This window comes from Urocitellus parryii, chromosome 12 (genome assembly GCF_045843805.1).
Source record: "Urocitellus parryii isolate mUroPar1 chromosome 12, mUroPar1.hap1, whole genome shotgun sequence".
NCBI lineage: Eukaryota > Metazoa > Chordata > Mammalia > Rodentia > Sciuridae > Urocitellus > Urocitellus parryii.
Window position 1 is genome coordinate 90,707,774 of NC_135542.1, and position 26,717 is coordinate 90,734,490.

General features: G+C 36.6%; 1 protein-coding gene across 2 annotated transcripts in view; it reads right to left on the minus strand.

Annotated features, from left to right (window-relative positions):
* Exoc6b (exocyst complex component 6B) overlaps nucleotides 1–26,717 on the minus strand; it is a 607,479-nt gene that overhangs the window by 115,725 nt on the left and 465,037 nt on the right. For both annotated transcript variants that reach the window (XM_077791770.1, XM_077791769.1), the window contains one exon: nucleotides 26,557–26,630. In XM_077791770.1, the coding sequence (XP_077647896.1) occupies nucleotides 26,557–26,630 (74 nt within the window). The remainder of the gene's footprint in view (nucleotides 1–26,556; nucleotides 26,631–26,717) is intronic.

Genomic DNA, 26,717 nt, shown 5'->3' on the forward strand with positions numbered 1-26,717 from the left:
ACATTTATTGAATATTTACCACAAGACATGTAGTATGCTAAGCACTTTGCATTGGTTAGCTTATTTATCATGACAATAAATGTATGAGGTTGCTTCTGTTATACATATTTTCTGAGCAAAGCAACTGAGGTACAGAAAGTTTATGAACTTGTCCAGGTCATGAGTTTGTATAGGGGAATGCCAGGTTAGCCTAAGTTCCGAGACTAGTGGGAAAAGTATTTGATTAAATGCTTAGCTGATTAAGTTAAAATATATATGGGGGGGCTGGGGAGTGGCTCAAGCAGTAGCGTGCTCACCTGGCATGCTCGGGGCGCTGGGTTCGATCCTCAGCACCACATAAAAATAAAATAAAGATGTTGTGTCTACCGAAAACTAAAAAATAAATATTAAAAAATTCTCTCTCTCTCTTAAAAAAAAATATATATATTTGAACCCTGTGAAGGAGGATTAGGGGTACTCTCCCCACACAAAAGTAACTGGTACATGTGATTACTAAAATTATGTAATCAAGTTATCCAACTCACACTGCACAGTAGATTAAAATTATAAAATATACACTGTTTTCTACATAAAGGATCTATAATACATATCTGCAAATACTTACTACATTAAGTTTCACTCTAGTGCACCTCCCCAAATCCTTTGTCTATTTTAAAGTGTAGAACGGTTCCGAATATTATTGTAACCCAAATTTTAGAAAATTAATCTCTGCTAATTCCTCAGATTACTTTCATGTTTGTTAAAACTGTAAACAATATATAGTTAGTGTTAGGGCTTAGATGTGAGGTGTTCCCCCCCAAAGCTCATGTACAATGCAAGAAGGTTTAGAGATGAAATGATTGGCTTATGAGAGCCTGTTAGGGATTAACTGAGTGGTAACTGCAGGCAGGTATGGTGTGGCTGGATGAGAAGGGTCACTGGGGGCCTGCCTTTGGGTTATATATTTTATCCTTGTTGAGAGGAGCTCTCTCTCTGCTTCATGGGTGCCATGTTCTCAGCTGCTTTCCTCAGCCACACATGTCTACCATGATGTTCTGCCTCACCTTTGGCCCCAAGAAATGGAGCCAGCCATCTGTGAACTGAGACCTCTGAAAGTGTGAGCCCCCAAATAAACTTTTCCTCCTCTAAATTTATTCTTGATGGGGGTCTTTTGATCACAGTAGTAAAAAAATACTGATTAAAACAATTAGATTCTTGGTTATTCTAAGAACCCAGTGAAATAAAAGGTTTATAATTTCAGGGCTCAGAAGTTTTGTTCTTGTTTGTAATGGAACGTGACTAGGGCCTCCTGTCTTGTTCTTCAATTCCAAAAGGGGGAGCAAGCAGCATGGTTGGAGTCTGAACACATTTTCCCTGTTGGAGACAGCAGGCCTAATTACAGGATAGAAAGGATGCTTCCTCTCTGCAGAGTTGAATCCCATTAAAGCTTCCCCCCAAGATATAGTCATAATATTGCCCATTAAAACATATTTATAAAAATTGGGTTAAATAATTCATAGACCAGAATTTAAAGCAAAAATGCATATTTTTATAATACAGACTCACTTTGTAGTGGATAAAACTGAGTCAACAAAGGTGACATCACCTTAAATAATTCCTCAAACTCTACAAGTGTTTTCTATCTTCAATATGAAAAATTATATTTTTATATAATTATATTATTATGGATACACTAGTTGCTGAAAAATTTTAAACATTACTGTGATGTATATTTTATATGTACTGTATGCCTTACATGTAATAATCTATCCCACAAATCTGTCATTTTAATAGCAAGATTTAATTATAATATGTAATAGTTTTAACTCTTGTAAACTATTAGATATATGTACTGTTTCTCATATATTTCTTTATTAAAAATAGTAAAGCAGCATCACTTGAAGTAGCAAATATGTTATACTTCTCTTTTACTCTCTTTGGGTAATTTTATAAAGATAAATTAGGTAAAAAATAGTAGTCATTTTTATGACCCTCATTTTATACAGCTAAACTATTCTCCAAAAAGACAGGCAATTTACTCAATTATGTCTAAGTCTACATTGCCAAAAATCTTTGTCTTTTATAATTGATGGTAGGTTTGCATATGTTCTCAATTTCCAAAGTGCTAGAAAAATGTGATACTAGTTTCTCCATTCTAGTAATAAATTCCTAGGTAATTCTAAGTGAGATTACTCTCCTGTTGCTTTTTTAGATGCTCACTTTAGTGTACATTTTAGTATCAAGATCAGATTTAATTTACCTCCTATAAGAAACTAAGGAATCTCCAAGCTTGTCCTTCCAAGTTTGTGAAAGCCCTCCTCCGTGTCTCTTCCATATTACTCTCAGATTAACCTTTTAAAAACTCAGGTCTCATCACATCTCATTCTTAATTTGTAATGACTTCTCATTGCTTTTATGACATAGTCCAAAACCCAATATCTTGTTTTATATGGTTCTGGATCAGCCATCCCATGCTCCTCCTGTTTTGATATCTTCAGAAATACTTAGTATTTCCAGTCTCTCTCAGATAAATTTTACTGAGCTATTCTTAAAAGTCACTACATCTGTCACTAGGTTAAAGTTCTCTCACTGTCCAGCTTTCTTTATTCAATGTCTACCCTCTCTGATAAATTGTAGTAAACTACAATGACTCTTTCTTACAGGCTATAGGTATGGAGGCATTCTTTGCCTCAGGAGTTTAAGAAATTACTACTTATACTCATCTTCCCATTAGACTATAAACCAAGGTAAAGGACCAGTTCTTTTTTTGGTACTAGGGAGTGAACTCAGGGGCACTGGACCACTGAGCCACATCCCCCGCCCTATTTTTTAATTTTATTTAGAGACAGGGTTTCATTGAATTGCTTAGTGCCTCACCGTTACTGAGGCTGGCTTTGAACTTGTGATCCTCCTGTCTCAGCCTCCTGAGTCGTTGGGATTATAGGCATTTGACACTGCGCCTGGCCACCACCATTTCTTATACAACCATTCACTCTAAATTTAGTACAGTGCTTTGGACTCCATAAATGCTCAATGAATTTATAGTAGCATGCACTCGAGAGGAGTAATGAAAAGGTAAACTTAATAAACTCTGTATCTGGCAAATTCTCTTTAACATTTATAATATAAAATAGGAGAGACTATCATCCATCACAAACATAGCCATACTGATTTCCACAGGCCACTGTTGAAAATTCATCAGAAATGAATGGCCACCTAATGATCTTTATAGGAGAAATGAGAGAGAATGAGGAAGCAGGTATAGAAGAAATGCATTAAGGAAGAAGAATTATTTGGCTACTATAGGGGATCTATTTGACTCTCATCATGTGGTACTGAATTAACCAAAGATCCACTTGAAGGCAAAGCTTCAGAAGAAGTTAGAATGTGAAATTACTGAAAATCAGGCTGAAGATGTATCCTTCAATCTTTGGTCCCTGCCTCTTTTACTTCCTAATTTTACTTCCTTTAAATAAAAACATCAGGACACTATATTATGATAGTATTTAAGTCCTAAGCCTACATTATTTCCCTACATGCTAAGAAGCTATTATTTCAATCTCTTTAGCAATTTCACCTATTCTAATCTAACACTTGGAAAATTCTTCCATTCACTGATCCTTTTTTGAACATGCATATGAATGTACACACACCCCTCCACACGTGTACTGACTACTCCTTAACATTTGATTATCAAAAGTAAAATTTAATTGACCATTTAAAGTATTTTGCAGTGTATAGTTCAATGGCATTAGATAAACTCACAATGTTGTACAACCATGAGTTCCACCTAGTTCCAGAACATTTCAATCACCCTAAAAGGAAATCCCATATCCTCTAAGCAGTCAATCTCATTCTCCTGTCCCTGACAACAACTAATCTACTTTCTGTCTCTACAAATTTGCTTATTACATATATTTCATATAAATGGAGTCATACAGTATTTGCCTTTCTATGTCTGACTTCTTTGTCTTAATGTTTTCAAGGTTCATTCATGATGTACCATGTATCAGTACTCCATTTATTTTTATGGCTGAATGATATTCAATTGTAAGAATATACCACATTTTGTTTATCCATTCATCAACCAGCAAACATTTGGGTTGTCTACCTTCAGACTGTGACCTATAGTGTTGCTATAAATATTCACATATAGGTTTTTGTTTAAATACATATTTTCAATTATTTTGGGTATATGCCCATGAATAGAATGGCTAGGTAAGAAGGTAGTTCTATTTAATTTTTTGAGGAGCTGCCAAATTGTTGTCCACAGTGGCAGCACCATTTTTTATTCCTACCAGTAACAGAGAGTTTTAATTTCAGTATATCCTTGCCAACACTTATTTTCCTTTTTATTGATTATAACCATCCTAGTATTTCATTATGGTTTCAATTTTTATTTCCCTAATAACTACTGATCTTAAGCTTTTCATGTGCTTATTGGCTATGTGAAAACCTTCTTTCAAGAAACATCTAGTCAAACCCTTCAACCATTTTTAAATAGGATTATTTGTCATTTTATTGTTGAGTTGTAAGAATACTTTATATATTTATAATAGTCATCCTTTATAAATTATGCAATTTGCAAATATTATCTCCTGTTATATATATTGTCCTTTGTTTTCTTGATTGCATCTTTTGATATAAAAAATTTTTAATTTTTATGAAGTCCAATTTATTTACTTGTTCTTTTGTTATTTGTTTTCTGATGCCATATTTAAGTATGATGCTTTCTTTGATAATGTGACAAAATACCTGAGAAAATAAGTTTAAAAGAGGAAATATTTCTTTGGGCTCATGGCATCCAAGAAGAAGACAGGAAGGATAGCAATAGGCAGGAAGGGAGGAAGAAAGAGAGGAAGGGAGGGAAGAAAGAGATAGGGACAAGATATACCCCCAAGAGCACACCCCTAAGGACCAACTTCTTCAACTAGGTTCTACCTCTTATAATTTCCAATACCTACCAGTAGTCCATTCAGCTATGAATCCCTCAATAGATTTATCTGTTGGTGAGGGTAGAGCCCTCATGATCTAATCACTTTTCAAAGTCCCACCCTTGAACATTGCTGCATTTGGGGCCAAGCCTTCAAACATAAGCCTCTGGGGTATATTCTGGATTCTAACAAAAATAGATACTTAAAATATATCAATGTTGACTTTAATTTTTATTAATCAGTACGATTTATTGAAATATATGTATTAGTTAATTTAGTAAACACACACAGTTCATTGTCTTAAGAAAGAGAAAACAAGTTCAAAAGGGTTATTTTCTCAAAATCTTTCAGCAAGGATTCAATAGAAATAACACTCAAACCCAGCTCTAATAGCATGGACCACACTCTTTTCTTTCGATTGCTGTATTTCATTTGGAATACCATAATACAGTGTTTTTGACATTAATGAGAAAAAGTGAATCAATATTGTATTAACTTTCATTTGCTTTCATAACAGGTTACTACAAATTTAGTGGCTTCAGCTACACAAATTTATGCCTGTATAGTTCTATAGGTCAGAATTCCAATATGGAAGTCACTGGGCTAAAATCAAGGTACTGCCAGGGTTGCATTCCTTTCTGGAGGCTCCAGGGAAATATCTGTTTCCCTGCTCATTTGGGTTGTTGGCAGAATTCAGCTCTTTGTAGCTCTATGACTAGGATCCCCATTTTGCCCGTTTCCTTCAGGCTGTCAGTTGAGGGCCATTCCCAGCCTCTAGAGAAACTAATTCAGGTTTGTGGCTTCCGTCCTCCTCTTCAAAACCAGCAGTGGTAGGAGGAGTTCCTCTCACACTTCAAATCTCTCCTTTCTGACCCACTTTTTTGCCTCTTTCTTTTGCTTTAAAGACTCACAGGATTTGGCTCCCCTAGGTAACCCAGGAAAATCTTCCCAGTTCAAGATCAGTAAGGTCATACCTACAAAATCTCTTTTATTCTATAAAGTAACAGAATTATAAATTCTAGGAATTAAGATGTGGACATATTTGGGAAGGGGTGGCAGGACATTATTTGAAGATATATATATATCTGTGTGTGTATATATAAATATTCTATCTATCTATCTAATCCATCTATCTATCTATCTATCTATAAATATTAATTTAAATGAAATAGTTGCATGAATCCTGGGTTATAAACTGAGAATCAGTAATAGAAAAGATAAAAAGTCTTCTTCTAAAAAATGTCATGTTCTAAACCATAAACAGAGGATTCTCAGCAAGATAAAAAGGAGAAACCATCTTTAAGAGTATATATATATATATATATATATATATATATATATATACTCGCATGTACATACCCACACATGTATTTTCAAGCTGGTAAGTAAGAACAGAGGACTGAAGATAGAACTCTGAAAAAGATTACAAGGAGCTGAAATGTGGGGGTGAGGGGGAATCTTCCCATCTAAGAGAATGAAAAGGAACATTATAAGATGTAAATTGGGACTAGATTTAAAGGTATACTAATTTTGAATATTCTAGTGTCTTACCTACTCAGGACTTTATTTCCTCTTTTCTTAGAAGTAGCTTTCTAAAAGTTCCTTTGCCCCGGTTTCTTTCCTTTTTTTTTTTTTTTTTTTTAACCTCTTGGTCTAGTTATCTTTAATGGTGCTGATTTTGGGGCAGTGACCACACAAATTTCAGTTTTGTACATAATATCCTGAAATATCTCAGAACACTCAGCCAATGAATTTTAAATTGGCTGAACATTCCCAGGCCTCTTTTCCAGGAACATCTTGCTCCAGGCAATAGAATAAGAGATCATTACAGAACTCCCTAAAACCAGAAAGCTGGGGAAAACCTGTGACACCTAAATGGCAGGTTCCACAGCTGGCAAGCGGCATGCTTACTCTAAGATTTCAAAAGGAGACACCCAGCAGGCCATCAGTTGTCAATACCCTAAGGTCTTGCTTAGCATCTGGATGGCCATCTGAAGTGACAGCCACCATGTTAAGGAAAAAGTTTTGCTTTCTAGCCAAGGACATTTCTGAGAAAGACTCACCACTCCCTCATACCAACCCAACCCTTAACCACTGCATTAGGACCCACCTGGCTCTGATTCCTGAGCCTCCCCCATAGAAGTCCCAGAACTCAAGCCTCTTTTGCCTCTCTCTCCTATACAGAGATGGCCTTTGACAAATAAACTCTTGTGTGTATCTCTGCCTGGTCTCTGTCTTTCATTTCTAGCTTACCTGTTTCTCCTTCCTTGCTTTCCCTTCAAATACTCTTTAAAAAAAAAAAAACCTAAATTAAATAAGTTCTATGAGGTATAGACATGCGAATGGAAAAAATATTAATTTAAATAAAATAGTTGCATGAATCCTGGGTTATAAACTGAGAATCAGTAATAGAAAGATAAAAAGTCTTCTATTAAAAAAATGTCATGTTCTAAATCATAAATAGAGGATTCTCAGCAAGCACAGATAAAAAGTTAAGGAGAAACCATCTTTAAAAAGGGCAAGTCTAAAGCTAGTAAAGGTCATGGAACTTGAGATGAAAAGGGTACATAACATGAAGGTTATCTAATTCTTTCATTTTTACTATGCAGAAATAAAAATGCAAGTAAGATGCAACCAGGAAATATCTACTGCTCACAACATCATGGGCATCCTGATTTCCTCTTCAATGTCCCACATCAGGATCCATAGAAGTAGGTGTCTAATATTGCTAACTGAGTTTTAACTGCTCTGCCATTTTTATTCTGGAGCCTCAGTGAGGGGAACAAAAATCTGGTGAAACTGTGCCAGTCATTACCACTGCAATCAATTTTAGCCTCACCTCTGCTAGAAAGTCAGCAAAGAACATCTTTTCAAAAATAATAGGAGATGACTTGTAAAAAGCAATGAGCTCTGATTTTTTTCCTCCCACTCAGGGGCCAGTGTGTCTCGAAGACCATAGACAGTACACAACTCAAGGCTTGCTAGCTCTGCATAAGAGATTTTAGAGGGTGTGTGTGTGTGTGTGTGTGTGTGTGTGTGTGTGTGTCAAATTACCACTGAATTCTGAGGAAAGAAAAATAGGAAACAGAAAGTAGGAAAAAAGGTTAATGGTTTCACTCCTGCCATATCAGACTTTTTGCCAAGACTTTTTAAACCCTATTACCTCATAAAAAACAGGAGCCAAAATAAAGAAATCTCTGAAACCTATGCTTCCCAGCACATTATGGGACACAACTAACATAAAACCACAGCTATTTTATTTTGTTCCAGACTGAAATTTTTAAAAAGTCAGTATTTCAAGGAATCAGCTGGCCTATCTGGGCTACCAAACCTATCATCTATGCAATTAGCCAATCATAGATTTAGCAATTAAATTCTATGATCCCTGTCCAGGCAATTTGCTACTTGAGAATACTGAGCTGCTGCCAGCTGCCCTCTACAAAAGCAGTGGGGGATTTCAGCAGGCTGGACCCTCCACAGATCATTCTCTCTTCTCTGGATTTCTATAGACCTAAAGCCCTCCTGGAGAGTGCCAACCATATTCAGAAAGGGAATGAAGAAAAGGATAGGAGAAAAGCAACAGAAGGTGATTAATTAGCATTGAACAGATCGTATTCAGTTTCTCTTTCACTTTTCAGGATGGGTTACTGATTTAGTAGATTTAAGGTTTTACACTTTAAACAACAACAACATCATCATCATCATCATCATCACCCCAAATACTGTATTTACACTATCACAATTGCAGTGAGGAATTCTGTGGCTATCTTCTTCATATAATGATAGTCATTACCGCAGGATGTCATAATTACCTGGTATCTTTTTATTTCCCAAACTCCATGTTTTTACATATTTTATTATAATATGCTGGAAAAGAGGCTTCCTTGTCCCTATACAATATTAAAATTTACGACACACTTTTCCAAGCAAGAGTCAATTTTCCATTTACCAAAACACTGCTTTCAAAGATGTTCTGTCAAGTTACTTCAACTATTTGCAAATGACTTCTGCATTTCTTTGTAAGCTGGGTTTCCTTAAGTCTCACTACCAACTTTGTGACAAGAGACTTTTTTTGCTCACACTTTTTTTGCTTCATTCCAAATATCATCATTGTTATTATCGTCACTGCCACCACCACCATCACCATCATCATCATCATCATCGTTGTCATCTTCCTGGGTAACATGTTATTAGGAAAGGGAATTTATTAGCAGGTATATATCAATTTATATTGTGAAGCAAAGAAATCTACAACTAAAAACAATTTTAGGAAATATCCTTTATTCACTTGACTGAAAGGTATATAGTTTATACTCAATATGTACAATATACTTTTAAATCACTGATCAAAAGTTCTTTCCAAAATTCCTAATTTTAATGGCACATCAGTGTTTTAGTCACCTTTTTTGCTGATGTGACTCAAAGACCCAACAAGAACAATTTTAAAGAGGAACAGTTGATTTGGGGCTCACAGTTTCAAAGGTCTCAGTCAATATATGACTAGCTCCATTCCTTGGGACCCAAGGTGAGGCAGAACATCATGGTGGAAGAGTGTGGTAGAGAGAAGTAGTTCACTTAATGATCAGAAATCAGCAAGAGCTCCACTCACCAGTTACAAAATATATACCCCAAAGGCTGCCCCTGATGCCCACCTCCTCCAGCTACATATTGCCTACCTTCAGTTTCCACTCAGTTAGTCCCCACTAGGGGATTAATTTATGGATTGGGCTAAGGCTATCATAACCCAATCATTTCACCTCTAAACTTTCTTGCATTTTCTCACACATGAGTTCTTGGGAGATACCTAATATCTAAACCATAACAATCTGCTTTCTCTAAAGAAAAATTCTTGTCAATAAAGTTATTAAGGCAAATATGTAGAAACTGTACTCTGTTCCTTTCAACAAATACTGACTAAAGGCCTACCACACACTAAGAATTGTTCTATGCACTAAGAATCATTTTGTTTGTTCACAAAATGTACAGAACCTTACCCCAATGAGAATAATTTTTTCATGATAAGAATAATTACTTAAGATTTGTGAGTGGTATAATATAGTAGAAGATGACAAATTCTTCAGACAAGAATGAAGCAGCGAAGAAAAGAGAGGGTTTGGCTTTGATTTTGGCTTGGAGATGATTTTGATTTGATTTTGGCTTGGTAAAGGCAGTAGAAGAGGGAAGTTGCAATCTTAAAAGGAAAAGCCTCACTGAAGTGAACTTTAAGTGATTTGAATAAAGACCTGATAGGGATGAGGAACAAGCAATATGGATATCAGGAAAAGAGTCATCAAGGAAGAATAATTCTATCAAGTGCAAGGAGATAGGAGTACATGCTGAGAGGGGAGTGTCCCTAGCATGTCTCAGAAACAATAGGAAGGCTATCAGAAGAGTGACAGAGTGACTGAGGAGAAAAGCAGCAGGAGCTGAGGGTTGAAGGGTGTGTGTGTGTGTGTGTGTGTGTGTGTGTGTGTGTAGACTCTATAGGATCATGTGGACCATTAAAAGGACTTTGGCTTTTACTTAGAATAAAACAGGAAGTCCCTGTGAGATTTCTAGCAGAGGAATGACAAGATCTGACTGTTATTTTAACTTTTTCTTGCTTTTTGCTCTACTGAGATTGGCCTGTAGAAGGGCAAAGGCAGAATCATAGAGACCAGTTAAAAAAACTATTGCAAGGGCTGGAGTTGTGGCTCAGTGGTTGAGTGTTTGCCTAACTAACATGTAAGGCAATGGGTTTGATCCTCAGCACCACATAAAAATAAATAAATAAAATAAAAGTATTGTGTCCATCTACCACTTAAAAAAAGAAAAGAGTAAAAATGCTTCATTGTTAAAAAAAAAAAGACTATTTCCAGATACAAAAAGAAATGGTTACTTAAATCAGGAGAAGAAAGATGATAGTTCTCAGTGATTGTTTTCTGAAAACATTTTGAAGGGAGAGAAAACACAGTTTTCCAACAGAGATGTAGGATGGGAGATAACAGAAGTCAAGGATGACTCTAAGGTTTCTATTTCTAGTAGAAAAGAATTGCTATTAATTGAGATGAGGAGAACTGCAAAAGGAACAAGCTTTTATGAGGGAAATCAGGAACTTATTTTCAGAACATTTTAGGCTAGAATATAACACCCTTCAAGTATTAATATTATTATCATACCTGACAATGATTAGTATACTTGTGGCATAGAGAACTAGGTTATATTACATTTTCAACACATTAATCACTCAAAACTCTTCATTGCTTCAGCAGGAATTATTTGTAAACTACTTTAAAAGTCATTTCCAGGAAGATTTAAACTTCTCAAATTGGTTGCAGTGTTTGGGCTGACATTCTGACCTAATATTGGAGCTCAGTTAAGTGGCCACTTCACTCAGAGAGATATAACTAGGATGAAATACTGCAAGGGTATATTTGGACTGAGAAAAATGTTCTCCTCTGAAGAAAAGGAATAAGAAGACAGTACCTGACACTTGAATCTCTATGAGGTTGGAAAAATAGGCTCAAGTGTTTCAAATGAAAGATGCCTCCTGTGGAAGCAGTAGTGATCTACCAGGGGAGACTCTATCTGCCTAGAAGACATGAGCCCTCTACCTACCTGCATGGTGCTCTTCAGTAGCCCTCCCTCAGGGCTCTCACTAGAGAAATTCCTCTTGAGTTCCCTTTCCCCATATTTGGCCCTGCCTTCTCATATCTGTGGCCTCTGCCCTCCATTTAACCTGATAAAAGTAAAGTGAGAATTAAGAGCATAGAATGAGGGGAAAATGATGAATCTATTTTTTCCTACATTTTGAATCTATTTATGAGCAATTAAGTACAAATATTATTCAGAAATTTCATCTAGTTCCTTTACTTCTGAAATGTCACCAAACAATACTAAGCCAATGCATTCTAACAAGCAATTATGAAAGAATAACCTGTAATAGAAATAAAGTTACCCACTGAAGGAGTGGAAATTTGAGGATAAACGAAACAGGGTTCCTGCCCTTGGTGAACTCAGAAGCTCATGGTGAGGGCAGATGATTAAACAGGTAATTATAAAAGCATTTATAATGAAGGGACATACACAAAATGTCAGGTACCCAAAGAGGGAACAATTAAATCTGCTTGAGGAAGTCAAGAAGGATTTATAAAGGAGGTGACATTTGAGCCAAGCCTTTAAGAAGGAAAGGGGTTTGTCACAAGACTAAGACCTATATCACTTTGTGACAGGCGGAGGGAAAATAAAACTTACCAGTTTGGGGATTCCAGAGGTGTTAGGAGTAATATGGGCAGAGTTAAATGGGGAAGGACAATAAGAAGGAGAGTAGAAAGATAAGCTGTGGTCAGCTCCCTAGCAAACAGAAAGTGCTCAGGCTAAATTTTTGAGAAGGCAAATGACATGATCATAATAGTGTATTTGAAAAATAGTAAATGGCAGGGCTGGGGTTGTGGCTCAGTGGTAGAGTACTTGCCTAGCACGTGTGGGGCTCTGGGTTTGATCCTCAGCACCACATAAAAATAAATAAAATAAAGGTATTGTGTCCAACTACAACAAAAAAATAAATAAATATTTTTTTAAAAAATATGAGCCTTGGCCAAACCTCACATCATATTGAAAAATTAACTTGAGATGTACCATCATAGACCTAAATGTAAAACTTCACTCTATAAAACTCCTAGAAGTTTTACAGAATGTTTATTTTTAAACACAGAAAATAATCTTGTTACCTTGGGTTAGGTAAAGATTTCTTTAGATAGGACACAAAGCATGAACCATGAAAGAATAAACTGATTTCATTATAAACTTGATGTCATTAAAATTAAAAAGCAAGCTTTTTGAAATACACTGTTTAGAAAATGAAAAGCCCAGAATGGGAAAAATTGCCAAACACATATCCAATAATGGAGTGTTAACTAGAATATATAAAGTATTTTCACAACTCAAAAATAAGAATTAAAAAAAAACTGGACAAAATATTTGACAGGAATGCCAAATTAACACACAAAAGATGCTCAACATCAGTATCATTAGGGGAATATAAATTCAAACTTCCACAAGATACTACTACATATATATTCGAATGACACACATTTTAAAAATACAACTTCAAACACTTACAAGGGGTACAAAGCAACTATGACTCTCATGTAATGCTGGTAGGAATGCAAAATAGCAAAATACCTTTGGAAGTCAGTTTGACATTTCTTATATAGTAAATGTATTTTAACTTTCTTATAAGGTAAAAACATATTTACAGTTAAATGTATTTTAACTTTATAAGACAGTTAAAACAACTATACACTCCACGTAAAAATATGAGCCTTGGCCAATACTGTATTATAAAGTTAAAATACATTTACTCTATGACTCAATAATTCCACTCCTAAGTATTTATTCCAGAGAAATGAAAACACATGTTCACCTAAAAACCTGTACATAAATGTTTATTGTGGATTTATTCATAATATTTACAAATTCGAAACAAACCAAATGCATCGACTGGTCAATGAGTAGACAATTTATACTATGAGATACTAGTTGGTACTAAAAATAAACAACATGGATAAGTGAGAGAAGGCAAAATTAAAAGTATGATTCCACTTATATGTATGATTCCATTTATAGGGCATCGTAGAACAGACAAAACTACGGTGTCAGGGATCACAGCAGGGGCTGGGAGTGAGGGAGTGAAGACTCACTACAAAAAGGTTTCAAGGAACTTTTTAAGCAATAGATATATCCTGTACCTTGAGTTTAGTGGTTACACAGCTGTGTAAGTCTGTAAAAATGTAGAATGATATATATTTATAAGGATGAATTTTACCAAGCATAATTTGTGCTTTCATAAACCAACCAACAAACAAAATACTATCAACACAAACAGTTAAAGAGGATGTAGAACAACTTATACTCTTATCCACCGCTGGTGGGAATGGAAAACAGTACAACTAGTTTGGAAAACAGTTTGACGTTTTAAAAAACTAAGTTAAAACATACTCTTACTGTAGACCCAACAATTGCACTCCTAGTATTACCCAATAAAATATTCATAAATATAAACAGGTGAGTGGATAAATAATGATGCATTCATATAAAAAAACCCAGAATTAATCAATTTAAAAGAAACGAACTATTGATACATTAAGCACTAGATAAATAACAAAATATTATGCTGAATAAAAAAAAACTGATACGAGGGTAGGGTACACAAAAGAATATCAACTGTAGACTTCACCTAAAATTCTAGAATGTTCAAACTAATCTGGAATGGTGGAGAGTGGATCAGTGGTTGCTTGGGGGCAAGGGAATGAGACTGACTTCCAAGAAGCATGAGGGAGCTTCTAGGCAATAGGGAAATGTTCTTAGTGGTGGTGATTACATATGTGTATTTACTTAGCAAAACTTACTGAACTGTACACTTAAAATACATATATTTCATTGTACATAAATTACACATAATAAAACTGATTTTAAAAAACAGCCAAAAAATATTTAAGATATGTTAAATTTAAAGGTTGAATGTAAAATAATATAGGTACAAATAAGCATTTAAAAAGGACCAAAAAGAGGCCACAAAAGTACAGCTACTGTGTCAAGACAATGTATTTACTAGGCTTTATTTTCCATCTTTAAAAATTATTTTTCATATATATAGTAATATTTCCCTAAAGAAATACTTTTTACTGGAAAAAAACTTCTAATTTGTTTAGACATGAAAGTTAACTTAAGGTTTATTTTCTTTTCAATCATGCTCAGAAGCTCAGAAATTTTAATAGTTATCACTCTCTATTTCTTACTCCCAGGGAAAGATCAGGAACCTCATCATGAGTCAGCAGCCAAAGGCCCAAGTACCATAAGTCATGTAATGAATCAGCAAGAGTTAGGAGACTACTCTGGGTCTCCAGAGTTGGATACTATCCCCAGGCATCCTCCACTCCCTACACAATGCTTTCTGCTAACCTACAGGGTATGAATCCCACAGTTGAAAAGCAGCAATAGTTGAAGCACTTACTAATAATAGGCACTATCATTGATTATATACTTACCAAGTACAAGGCAATGTAATTATGCTATTTTACTTACAGCTTGCACCCAAATTATTAGCCTTTTAAGTTATTGAAAATCTTCATTTTATATCCTAGGAAACTACATCTGAGATCAAATATTTGCCGAATGTCACAGCAAATAAACTAAGTCTGCCCAAGTTCAAACTTCTTCACCACTATGCTGCCCTGCCAAACAAAATGGGGTCCTGGAATTTGTAGCTACAGGAACTCCATTTTGCTCATGCATGCAAAGTTAAGGAAAAGCGATACTAAAAGTTTAGCAGGCCAATCAACAGTTTCCTTCCTCTATATCTAAGGGGCCTGGAAAAGTGCTGTCAGCATTTAGAAGAGTCCCTACACAATGCTTTCTGCTAACCTACAGGGTATGAATCCCAAGTCTCTAGATTGGTTGAGATCTTGCCCACATAATTAGTCACCAGAGCCAGCTTCTATCTTCTACTGGATAGTCTTTGCAAGTATTACAGTTTAAAATACAAAAAGGGAACATCAGAAGCTATTCAAGGAAAGTGAGCTGTCCTTTCACACAAATGTTCTCCAGAAGGGCTTCATGTCACAAGTTCAATTTCATTTCATGAATAAGAACTCCTTAATCACATCTTAGAATGTCATATCATCTCTTTCTCTCTCTCTCTACATCCTCAAAGGGCTATTTTACCCTTAAAGTCAACAGACCAAGAAAAAAGTGATCTCAGCTAAGGGAAGGAAAGACTCTGTGAGCTGGGGATCCTATACATATGGCTGTTTGGTGGTGTGTGGAACTGTTTGAGATCCCTCCTTGCAAAAGGTTTCTTTCTAGGTACCACTACCTCAGAAAGCCACTCTCTCCTGACTCCACCTTTGCTTCTTCAACTCATTTGCTCTGGCTTGCCACCTACCATGGTGCTTTCTTTCATTTTATTTACTCTTCCATCTTTGCTTGCTCCCTTAGCACTTGACACTTTAGACTGTCACCTTCACTGATGTTGTTTGGTTCTCCTTTCTGTCAGTCCTACCTCAACCCCTACCCATTCCTGGTTCCTGAACTTGTCTATAAGGAAGTGTTTTAACCTTCATGTTAGGGTCTGGATTCTATTTTTTGGTTCTTGTTCCCTAGGGCTCATGCTAGGGACCGTGGCCTGAGGTACTAATTCTCTTACAGCTGAGCGGGCTGAAATATGCCCCAATTCCCTAAATCTGGATCTTTGTTGTCACTCTCTGCTGCCCTCCAGCGGCTATCAGTAGGATGCAGTAGTGACAAATCAGTTCCAAGGCCTGGCTCTGCTGCCCCTCCTGTGGCCCATGACTGTCTTCTGGTAGAACATTAGGCAATACAGGTTATGAAGATGAGATTAGTGTTCAGAACCTAGAAGATTTCACTCAGTCAGCACTAACACAACAGTCTCTGATACCACTGCTACTCCCAGGGAAATTTAGTGGTGCTGATTCCCCTGTCCTTGCTCCTAAAGATTATTTGTCTCAGACACATCCAAGTTTCAGGTATGTGGGTATGCATCCTCATGCTGGGTGCTGGAGGTAAGGGGGGGTGGCCTCTAGAGTTTCTCAAGCTTAGATAGCTGGGAGAAGCAGAGGGATGCAGCGCTTTGGGCTTCCTGGGGCAAGAGGCCGTCTCATAGGCTACCCAGGTCTCTTACGATAAAGAAAGAGGGGAACAGTGACTCTGTCTGTGAACTTTGGTAGACACTTCCAGGTGGCTTACTTTTTTAGGTTTGTCTTCTCTTCACTCAAGAGTTGAAAGGGAATGGAATCCTGACCTCTGAACAGACAAACTTTGATATGAAGCTATTCAGTTGGCACCATGCCCACATTGAACAGTTCAGTCATCCTTATACTAGGGCAAAGGGAAAGGAGGGTTGTTACACAGTAGACTCACACTACTAGAAAAGGCCTTTTACCCACTACTGGAAATGGAACTTAAGTGGTAGGACTCTCACCAGGCTGAAGTAGAAAGTGCTGGACAACCAAGCTTTTGGTTAGGCTTCCATCCAATCCAAGACTATGGAAATATGTGTTGACAGTAACAATGGTTAGTGGTAACTAGGGAGCCCATGAATCAGAAGGCCAAACCCAATGAATTTTTCATCGGAAAATATTCCAAAAGCCCGCCATTTTGTTTCCTGCTACCAAAAAAGTTGTCAGTGACTACTCTTAACTGAAGGACCTTTATCCATGGCTATTTTCACATATATGCCATTTGGAGAGGCCCATAAGCTTCCTCTCTACCAAATACAAATGTGCAAAGAACCAAGTGTTTGGGGTCTACATTGCTACTAAATGAGTGTGCTTCCCCCTGAGGAAAACCAAAGACCCGGGAAAAATACACAGTAGAGTTCATTAGGCCTCCACCTTCTCTTCAAGGACTCCATCTCTGTCATAAGAAAAATTAAAAAGGAGTTCAACTCTAAAACTGGAAATCTATATGTAAAAAAATGAAATTAAACCCATATCACTCACCATGAACAAAAACTCAACTCAAAGTGGATCAAGGACCTAGGAATTAAACCAGAGATACTGTTCCTAACAGAAGAAAAAGTAGGCCCAAATCTCTATCATGAAGGATTTAGGCCCTTACTTCCTTAATAAGCACAATAATTAAAATCAAGAATCAATAAATGGGTTGGATTCAAACTAAAAACTTCTTCTCAGCAAAAGAAACCATCAGTGAGTTGAATAGAGAGGCTACATTTTGGGAGCAAATTTTTACCATACACATCAGACAGAGCACTAATCTCTAAGATATATAAAGAACTCAAAAATCTTAACATCAAAAAAGAAACTAATAACCCAATCAGTAAATGGGCCAAGGAACTGAACAGACACTTCTCAGAAGATGATATATAATCAATCAACAAATATATATAAAAATGTTCAACATCTCTAGCAATTAGAGAAATACAAATCAAAACTACTCTAACATTTCATCTCACTCTAGTCAGAATGGCAGCTATTAAGAATACAAACAATAATGAGTATTAGCGAGGATGTGGGGAAAAGGGCACACTCATACATTGCTAGTAGGACTGCAAGTTGGTGGTGCAGCCAATATGGAAAGCACTATGGAGATTCCTTGGAAAACTGGGAATGGAACCACCATTTGACCCAGCTATCCCTCCCCTGGGTCTATAGCCAAAGGACTTAAAAACAGCATACTACAGGGACACAGCCACAACAATGTTTATAGCAGCACAATTCACAATTGCTAAACTGCAGAGCCAACCTAAATGCCCTTTAGTAGATTAATGGATAAAGAAAATGTGGTATACAATGGAATATTATACAGCAATAAAAGAGAATAAAATCATGGCATTTGAAGGTAAATGGATGGAGTTGGAGAATATAATGCTAAATGAAGAAAGCTAATTCCCCCCAAAAAACAAATGCCAAATGTTTTCTCTGATATAAGAATGCTGATTCATAATAGGGTTGAGGGGAAGGGAGGAATATGGGGTTAGAAAAGGGTGAAATGAAATGGACATCATTATTCTAAGTACATGTATGAACAAATGAATGGTGTGAATCTACTTTATGTACAACCAGAGATATAAAAAATTGAGCTCTATACATGTAATATGAATTATAATGCATTTTGCTGCCTATATAAAAATGAGAATAAATTTTTTTAAAAAGGAGTCCAATTCTAATAGGGTTACCTTAGTCTCCACATGGTTATCATCTACTGCTAATAGTCATACCCTTTCCTCTGATTCCCAGCCTCCTGAAACAATTCCATGAGAACTTCGGGAAATTAGACCTCTGAGGTGCTAAAATGATTTCTTCCATAGTGAGAGGTGAGTGAACAGAGAATAACCTTCCAAATATGCTGTGATGCCAATTGGACTATTAAGTGTCTAGGTCTTTTCTTGGAACTTAAGTGACATCTTACATGATTTTTCTATGCCAAAAAATTATGCTGTGTTTGTATATTATTTCATGAGATCCTGGTCTTGAAAAATGGAACCTGTGTTAAATTAAAAAGGCCCTGAGAGAGAATTTCTAAGGTCATCTTCTCCCCAGTTAAAAAGCCAATCATCCAAGACATTCAGCAAATCCCAAAATTTGTTAATAGTGCTGGCAATTCCTTCCATTAACTTTCAATGATGAAACTAATAACCAAAGTCCCAAGCAAGATTAAGAGATAAACCTGGTTTGCAGAGGCTGCTGCAGTATCCCAGTACCTGGACACTGTGACAACTTGTGCCTTGTCTTTGCATTTACTGATTCATTTTTATCTTTTATGAAGTCAAAGATGTAGCTATGTGAGGTCCACTCTCAAAAATGTTTCTATCTATATTTTTTACAGTACCAGCGCAGAAGATGTTAGCTCTTCCCTTCTTAGAAACAGGAGTTATTCCTTGTCAGAGCTTCCTTTGATGTTGTAAGTTATTACCTTGAAAGTTGTAAGTAAGTAAATAACTCTGGCAAACTAATCTTCTCAAAACAATCAGAAAAATTTGATACCAAAGAAAATAGGACCACCTTTTAAAGTTAACCATATTATTATGCCAGGCTATAACTAATAGTCCTTTTCTAAAAGCCTGGGTATCAGTGTACAAAAGACTTGGCCTTGCCCTGGGGATCTTGCCAGAAGACCAGAGTGATCCCTACAATGGAACAATACAGAGCATCAATACAAAAAATCAGAACCTGCTAAAGTGACATCCCTATATAGTACCAGGACTACATATAGAGTGACTATGGAAAGAAAAGAATGTTGAAAAGGCTAGCATTGCAAGCATGAGAAATTATTTAATAATTTAAGCTCCACAAAGGTAGGGACCATTTTTTCTTCACTATTCTATGCCCACTGCCTCCAACAGCATTAGACACAGTGTTGAATGAATGACTAAATGCTTCTGGATTAGGGAGGCCTACATCTACATACAGGTGCTTTCTGTGCCTGTGCCAAGACATGAGTATAGCCTACAGGAACTCTGGGTGGCTCCATATCAGCACAGAGAATATGTGGATTGTCTAATATATTATTATATCCTCATTAGCTACTAAATACCTTTTGGATATAATGAATCTGGATTTCATTTCTGATCTGCTCTTCCCACATTTACATGTTACTACATTGATGGTATAGATAATTTTTATCAAGATAATGTACTTCAAGGTTTAAACTATTCCTTCCAACCCCATGATCCACATCAGTCATGGTAATGACATCATCCAGTTCCATGAGTTATCAAGCTATTTGGTTTTGACTCTAGTGAAGATGACTTCCATTTTATAGGCCATTATTCAAGATCACACACAATCTGATAGAAGGTCAATAGGATATTTCAAAAGGGCATTTGGAGAATATTTCTACTGACAATATTACTGGACCATACACTTCACTGGTCGAGGATTCTCAAACAACACACTCTATTTTCATCTACCAAGAATCTCTCTCTCATAAAAACTTTCCCATACTTTTCTTCTTCTCCATCAATATTCCTTAGAAAATGCTCAGTAAATACTTGGGAAGACTATAGACAATTTTCCAAAAACCCAAGTTATATGTTTAGGACCAATATTAAGAAGCACACATGGGTGATGGCTTCCTCTTAACAGTTGTGGAGAAAGACAAAAGACTGAAAGCTCAGGCCTTTTGAGATGTGGGTCTGCCCCACTCCCACCCCTGCTTCCTAGGTCTCCTAGTTAGGGGATAGTTTAAGATAATTAAAGTGAAATGTCAAAAAAGAAACTCTATGGATTATTTTACATATGCTGTATCAGAAAAAAATCAGCTTTTGATATAAATGACTTTTCTACTAAAGCTAACATACAAATGATTATTAAGCAAGGTTAAGATTTTTCCACATGAGACACAGCAATTAGGCAAAGGGGGAATGTTCCTCTTGGGAACACCATAATGTTCATTATATGTAGGTAATTTGATATGAAAACCAAATTTGTATTGAATAGGATCAAGATAGGATAGAAGGGAACTTTTGAATAGTTTCTGGGGTTGTTCATAGGATTCCTGAACTGGTGTTGCCTAACTGAAATTATTGGTTTTATCTCTACACCTGTAATTGGAATGGCATCACCATTTGTTCAACATCCTAAAAGAAATATACAATTATTTCTCTTTTATCTTGTAGTTGTTTTTAAATCAGGCTAAGCATCTGCAATGGAAATGCACTGTGTTTACTTTAGACCTTAGGTTGCAAATTGGGGAATAACTGGCCAAGAGGGAATAGCAACAACTCAATCTAAAAAAAGTCCTAGATATCTTGGGATAGCTTACTGTATAAGAGCCGTTGCCAACAAGCTCCATTCAGGAGATCTGATGCAATGTCACAACCTAGTTCATTCAGCTTTAGAAAACTTACGTATATCAGAAGTAGAAAAGAACTGGGACTAAGGAATAAAAGATGATGTGATATTACTAAGGAAAAGAATACTCTCCAACCTTTTCCTGCTAATCAAACATGTAAAGTGAACTACCAAAAATTAAATCAATCAATCAAATGATCATTGAGGGGGATTACAATGCATTCACAATGAATATGAATAACAGAAGAGTGAAATATCTCAGGATAGCCCACAATAAACAGCATTTGATAAGGGGAAGGATAAATAGGATGTAAAAAAGGAGGTCCATGGGAAAACTGAACACCAGAAAATAAGGACTACGTATAAGAAATTAGAAAATTGGGGTTGAGGGCGGGAGTTGTGGCTCAGTGGTAGAGCATCTGCCTAGCATGTGTGAGGCACTGAGTTGAATACCCAGCATCACATACATAAACAAAATAAAGATATTAAAAAATAGGGGTTGACAGAGATACCTAAAGGAGGAAAGACAGTCTAAATTCTTTACTTAAATCAACACCTACTGACCCATGTTTTTAAGCAAAACATAAATCTGCTATTTTCTACACTTTAAATTCTTTCTGCTCTTATTAATGTCTAACTTACCTTCAGTTTAACTGTCTACCTTTTCCATGAAATATTTTATATTTAAATGGTTATAAAATAAAGGTCTCTTTACTTCATGGCCTTTTTTTTGTACTTACAAATTTAATCTTGCCCCTAATTTGCACTGTTTATGTACAAGTCTTATGTCCCAGCTATGGTATAAGTAAGAAATTATTTCCTCACTTCTTGAATGTGGGCTGACCTTGTGGCTAGTTCTAGGCAAGAAAATGCGATGGAAATGATGATTCCTTAGTTCTAAGTACAGACCTCAAGGAGTGCGCACGCGTCTCTTGCTCTCTCAGAACCCCTCCAAGAAGCATATGAATGAGCCTAGGTTAGGGTGCTGATAAAGGAGAGATCACATGGAGCAGAGAAGAGCTGGCCAGTCCTTTATCAATTTAGCAGTTGACCCCAAAGTAGGAGTGAGCCCAGCTGAATCCATCCTAAATTACTAATCTGTAGAAACTTGAGTTTAATAAATGATTCTTATTTTAAAGGCAATATGTTGTAGGATGATTTACTATGTAGGAAAAGCTGCTGAAATGATTGAAATATAAAAAATGGCTTCATCTCTCTAACGTAATACTCATCACAGTGTTCCTTATATGATCCTGGTAGGAAGAAATTAAATTCATTTGTTTATTTCCACAGCATTTATGCTATGCTTTGTACATGGGAGACATTCAGAGTTTGATGAAATTGAAATTAAAATCAAATTCTGTTCTTTATCAGCATTACCTACTTAATGTTTAACCATAGTATTGTTAAAGAATAACATATCTACTACAAATCTACTATTGGCCCTGTATAATTCCAATAAAGGCAACCATTATTGTAATTATTAATACTTGGAGTATATATATCACTTCAAGATTCAGAAGGCCTTAATTTGTCCTTCTCAAGCTTTGGGTGTGTTTTTTTTTTTTTTTTTTTTTTTTTGTGTGTGTGTGTGTGTGTGCGTGGTACTAGGGACTGAACCCAGGGGTACTTCACCACTAAGCTATATCCACAGCCCTTTTTATTTTGAGATAGGCCTTGCTAAGATGCTGAGTGATCCTCCTTCCTCAGCCTCCAGAGTGTCTGGAATTGCAAGAATGCACCACTGTGCCTGGTGCAAGAATGCACCACTGTGCCAAGCATTAGCATTAAGCCAAATTTGGATTTTTATAGAAATACACACATATAATTGATATTTATATGTAAAGTTGAACTGCATCCTACTTTTATGAATTTATGGACATAGGAAATACAAAATATTTAAGAAGGAGCTTTTAGGGCTGGGCATGTATTTCAATGGTAGAAGCTTTCCTAGTATGTGCAAGGCCCTAGGTCCAATCCCTGATACCAGAAAAGAAAAAATAAAATATAAAAAGGAAACAGCTTTTGATTTGCACTAATTCACATTGGTATTAATAACAGGTTTTTGAAACCCAGAAATCTGACAACTGAGATATGTATGGTAATGTATTTTAACTCTGAAGTGCTATACAAATGTAAAATATCATGAAAGCTTGTATATTCAAAATGTCATTTCACCCTTTTCCTGAAAAAGCAGAAAAGTGGAAATAGGAAAAAAGGGATGAACAGTTTTGCTGTCTCCATCTAATTTGCTTTCTAATGAAATTTTACAGCTTTTTAATGACATTCTGCTATTATAGTCTATACAGAGATAATTTCATCAACATTCCATGTTTTGAATATTTTAAAATTATCGTTCAATTAATAGTGTCTGAAACTCTGATGCAAGGAGAATATGAAAGCATGATCAAAATGATTATTATAAACCAGTGAGCTGAATACGCTCAATGGCAGTAAAAGAATGCTCTTACTGTATTGCACAGGAGACAGAGCCCATTCTTGTATGGGTATGAACCCTAAATCCTGTGTTAAACTTTAACCTTTCCTTTAACTTCTGCTATTCCCATGTAATATTTTTATCTGTGACTTACAAAGAAAAAAACAAATCAGTTTATAAGCTATATATTAGACTCAAACAGGTTTAGCAAGGCCACTCTATTTATTGATAAAATTTGTATTGCTAAGAATATGTTTGAAAGAAAAACATGACCAATGAGAGTACAATCTTCAATTTAGGTCCATGAAATCAACCATATGAGGACTAGATAATAATTCTACATGTAAAAAAGGCTCAATGACTGGCAAATAAGAGGCTCAATAATCCAGGGCTAGAAAGTCTATTCCCCTACATTAGGAATGCATTAAGAAAAATATAGAGACAAAGAGCCAATGTTAAGTGAGGCAGATTTTAGTTAACTTAAGAAATATCTTTCTAATAATCATCTTGCCCTAAGGTGAGCTTGCTGCTTCAGGCACTGAGTTCTCCTTCCTGAGGATACTGAAGTATAGTCTCGAGTGCTGTGCGGGGGATTTAAGCATCAAGCCAAGTTCTACTATATGAATTTTAATATCAGTCTCAACCACAAAATTTAAATAATCCTGTTTTAGGGGAGTACATGTAAAAGGACAAATTGTGCCTCATTTGATGTCAAGATATCTCCTTTGGAAACATACTCTCAGGCTTTCTATTTGTAGTTTGAACATTTCTATAGTTCAGAAGTCTCCTTTTAAAAGATGTCCACTTTAAGTTTTGAGAATGACTAGGATAAACTGCAAAGAGATCGATATTTCACATGGTGATTCAACTTACCTAAGGCCTGCTAATACAATCCAAAAGTTAAGGAAGTTTTTCACATGATTTAGTTTGGAAAATTGACCCTTCAAGCTGCTTTAATAGAGACAGATATAAGTAGAATTTAGGGAACAGATTCAGTAGGAAGAGGCATAGTCTTTCATTGTTAGTAAAATTTTGGAGTTTGGGTTTCTACCACTAAAACACCAATGATGAAATTCTGGGAACAGAAATGTAATAGAAAATAGGAACTTAAGCAAGAACCACACTGCTGCTCACTGAGAGCTCCCAAGTACTGAAGCATTCACTGCCGGCTCAGATCCACCTTATTTTGGCTGTGCTTTCTAACTTACTCCCTTAGTTAACATTTTCTGTGAACACTAGTTGCTTTCCATAGGGACCAAAACCACAAGTTGGACAGAATGACCACATTTCCTTCTCATGAATAGTGAAAAAGGAAAAAAAAAATTCTTCTTGGATATGTTTCTCCAATGAAATTCAATTTCTGCTTTCCAAGAAAAGTCAATTGTCTTAGAAGTTTCCGGGAAAAAATGGACAAAAATGGAGGGGGAACATGGAATCCAAGAGGCAAAAAACCTAAAGCAAAATCACTGTCTTTCAATCTTTCATCAGTTAAAGGGTTAAAACCTGAGCATTTCAGTTGAGTTACTGAATCCACAGGTGGAAGGTCTTATAAGTGGAATGAGATAATTCCATTTGTGATCGTGCTGGGAAAGCCTTTATGTGTAAAGAGAATCTCCACGCTGGCCCCCAAATATTAAGTTGATACACGTTTCTAGGACACAGCCTGAATCCTCAAACTTTGGCGGGTCTGTAGACACACAATTTTGTTTTCTACTTAACAGGGCTTTCCAGAATTGTCATCAGATGACAGATTACACCGCCCATCCACAAGGATTCAGGGGTAGCTCAGGCCATCCATTATAGGTTAAAAGCCGTTCTAGCATGAATCAAGTCCCAGTGGTAAGGAGTCTACCGATACAAGGGGTCCTACAGCTTTAAGAAATACCCTGGGCATCTAAAAGTTTTCAGAATGCAAACTATGTCAGCTCTGAAAATAAGAGGCACTGCATCATTATGGCAGGAGAAACAAAGCCAACCCCCTTTTTAAAACAGACAAAAAAAAAAGATTGTTTTAATAGGAGAGAAACATCAGTCATTGATTCTTACCTCATTCACACATTCTATCCAACCCCATCCATCTTCAGAGTGAAGAGATGACAGAGCCCAGTTAACTCTCTCCCTCTTTGGGCCCCCGCCCATCCTGTTCCACTATATCCAAACCACCAAGGCCTACCATCTCACCCATTTCAATCTGCAAGAAACAGTCCCACAGAACTACAGATACCACGGCTTTCTATCTAATGGGCTTGCCAAAGCTCAGGTACGCCTAAGTCCCAGCTTTCATCACGTTTCTTTTAGCGGGTTGCCTGTCAAGTTAGCGTGGCTGGTCAGGGCCTTTGCTAATCATCTTCAAAAACGACCACTTAGTCACTCATGGCTAACCACATTCTACAAAGCAAGCAAAGAGAAGACTTAAGGCAGCAGGAAAAAGTCAACAAACCAAACCAACAATCCAGAATGTAAAATATTTCATTTTTCCTAAACGCTGCAGTCACATTATCCACAAACAAAAGTTGTCCAAGCTGGCAGTCTCTGCATCAGTGCACCTGCTTAGCATTGGTTTGACGAGTTATCTTTCTGCTGTGTCTGCAGAAGCCAACTACAACACAATGGGTCGCATCACTTGAGGGTCACTTGAGTCCCTCTACTCTCTGGGTCCCTCCTCCCACCCCCCTGCCTTCCCTTCTACCCACAAAACCTTTAACTCCACCATAGCTAAGGATCCCAGATAGCTAAATAAAAGAGGTGGCCTCAAACACAGGGAAAAAACCCTTAGGTCTCCAGTGTGAATCGCCAACGCCAATCCCCCTCCCCTCCCCTTTTCCTTAAGACCTGATGGTCTTCAGTCACACATCTTAAAAGAAAAACAAAAAACAAAAACACAAAGACTTACTTGTCTCAAGTCGATGAAGGCCAACTGCAGCGTGTCCTCCTGGAACCCAGGCACCGGGCCGGATCTGGCAAACTCTGTGGGAAAGAAAAGAGGATAAAAAGCGCCTTTAACTAACCATGGACAGGGAGATTGGCAGACGGATGACAGGGAAGACAAGAGAG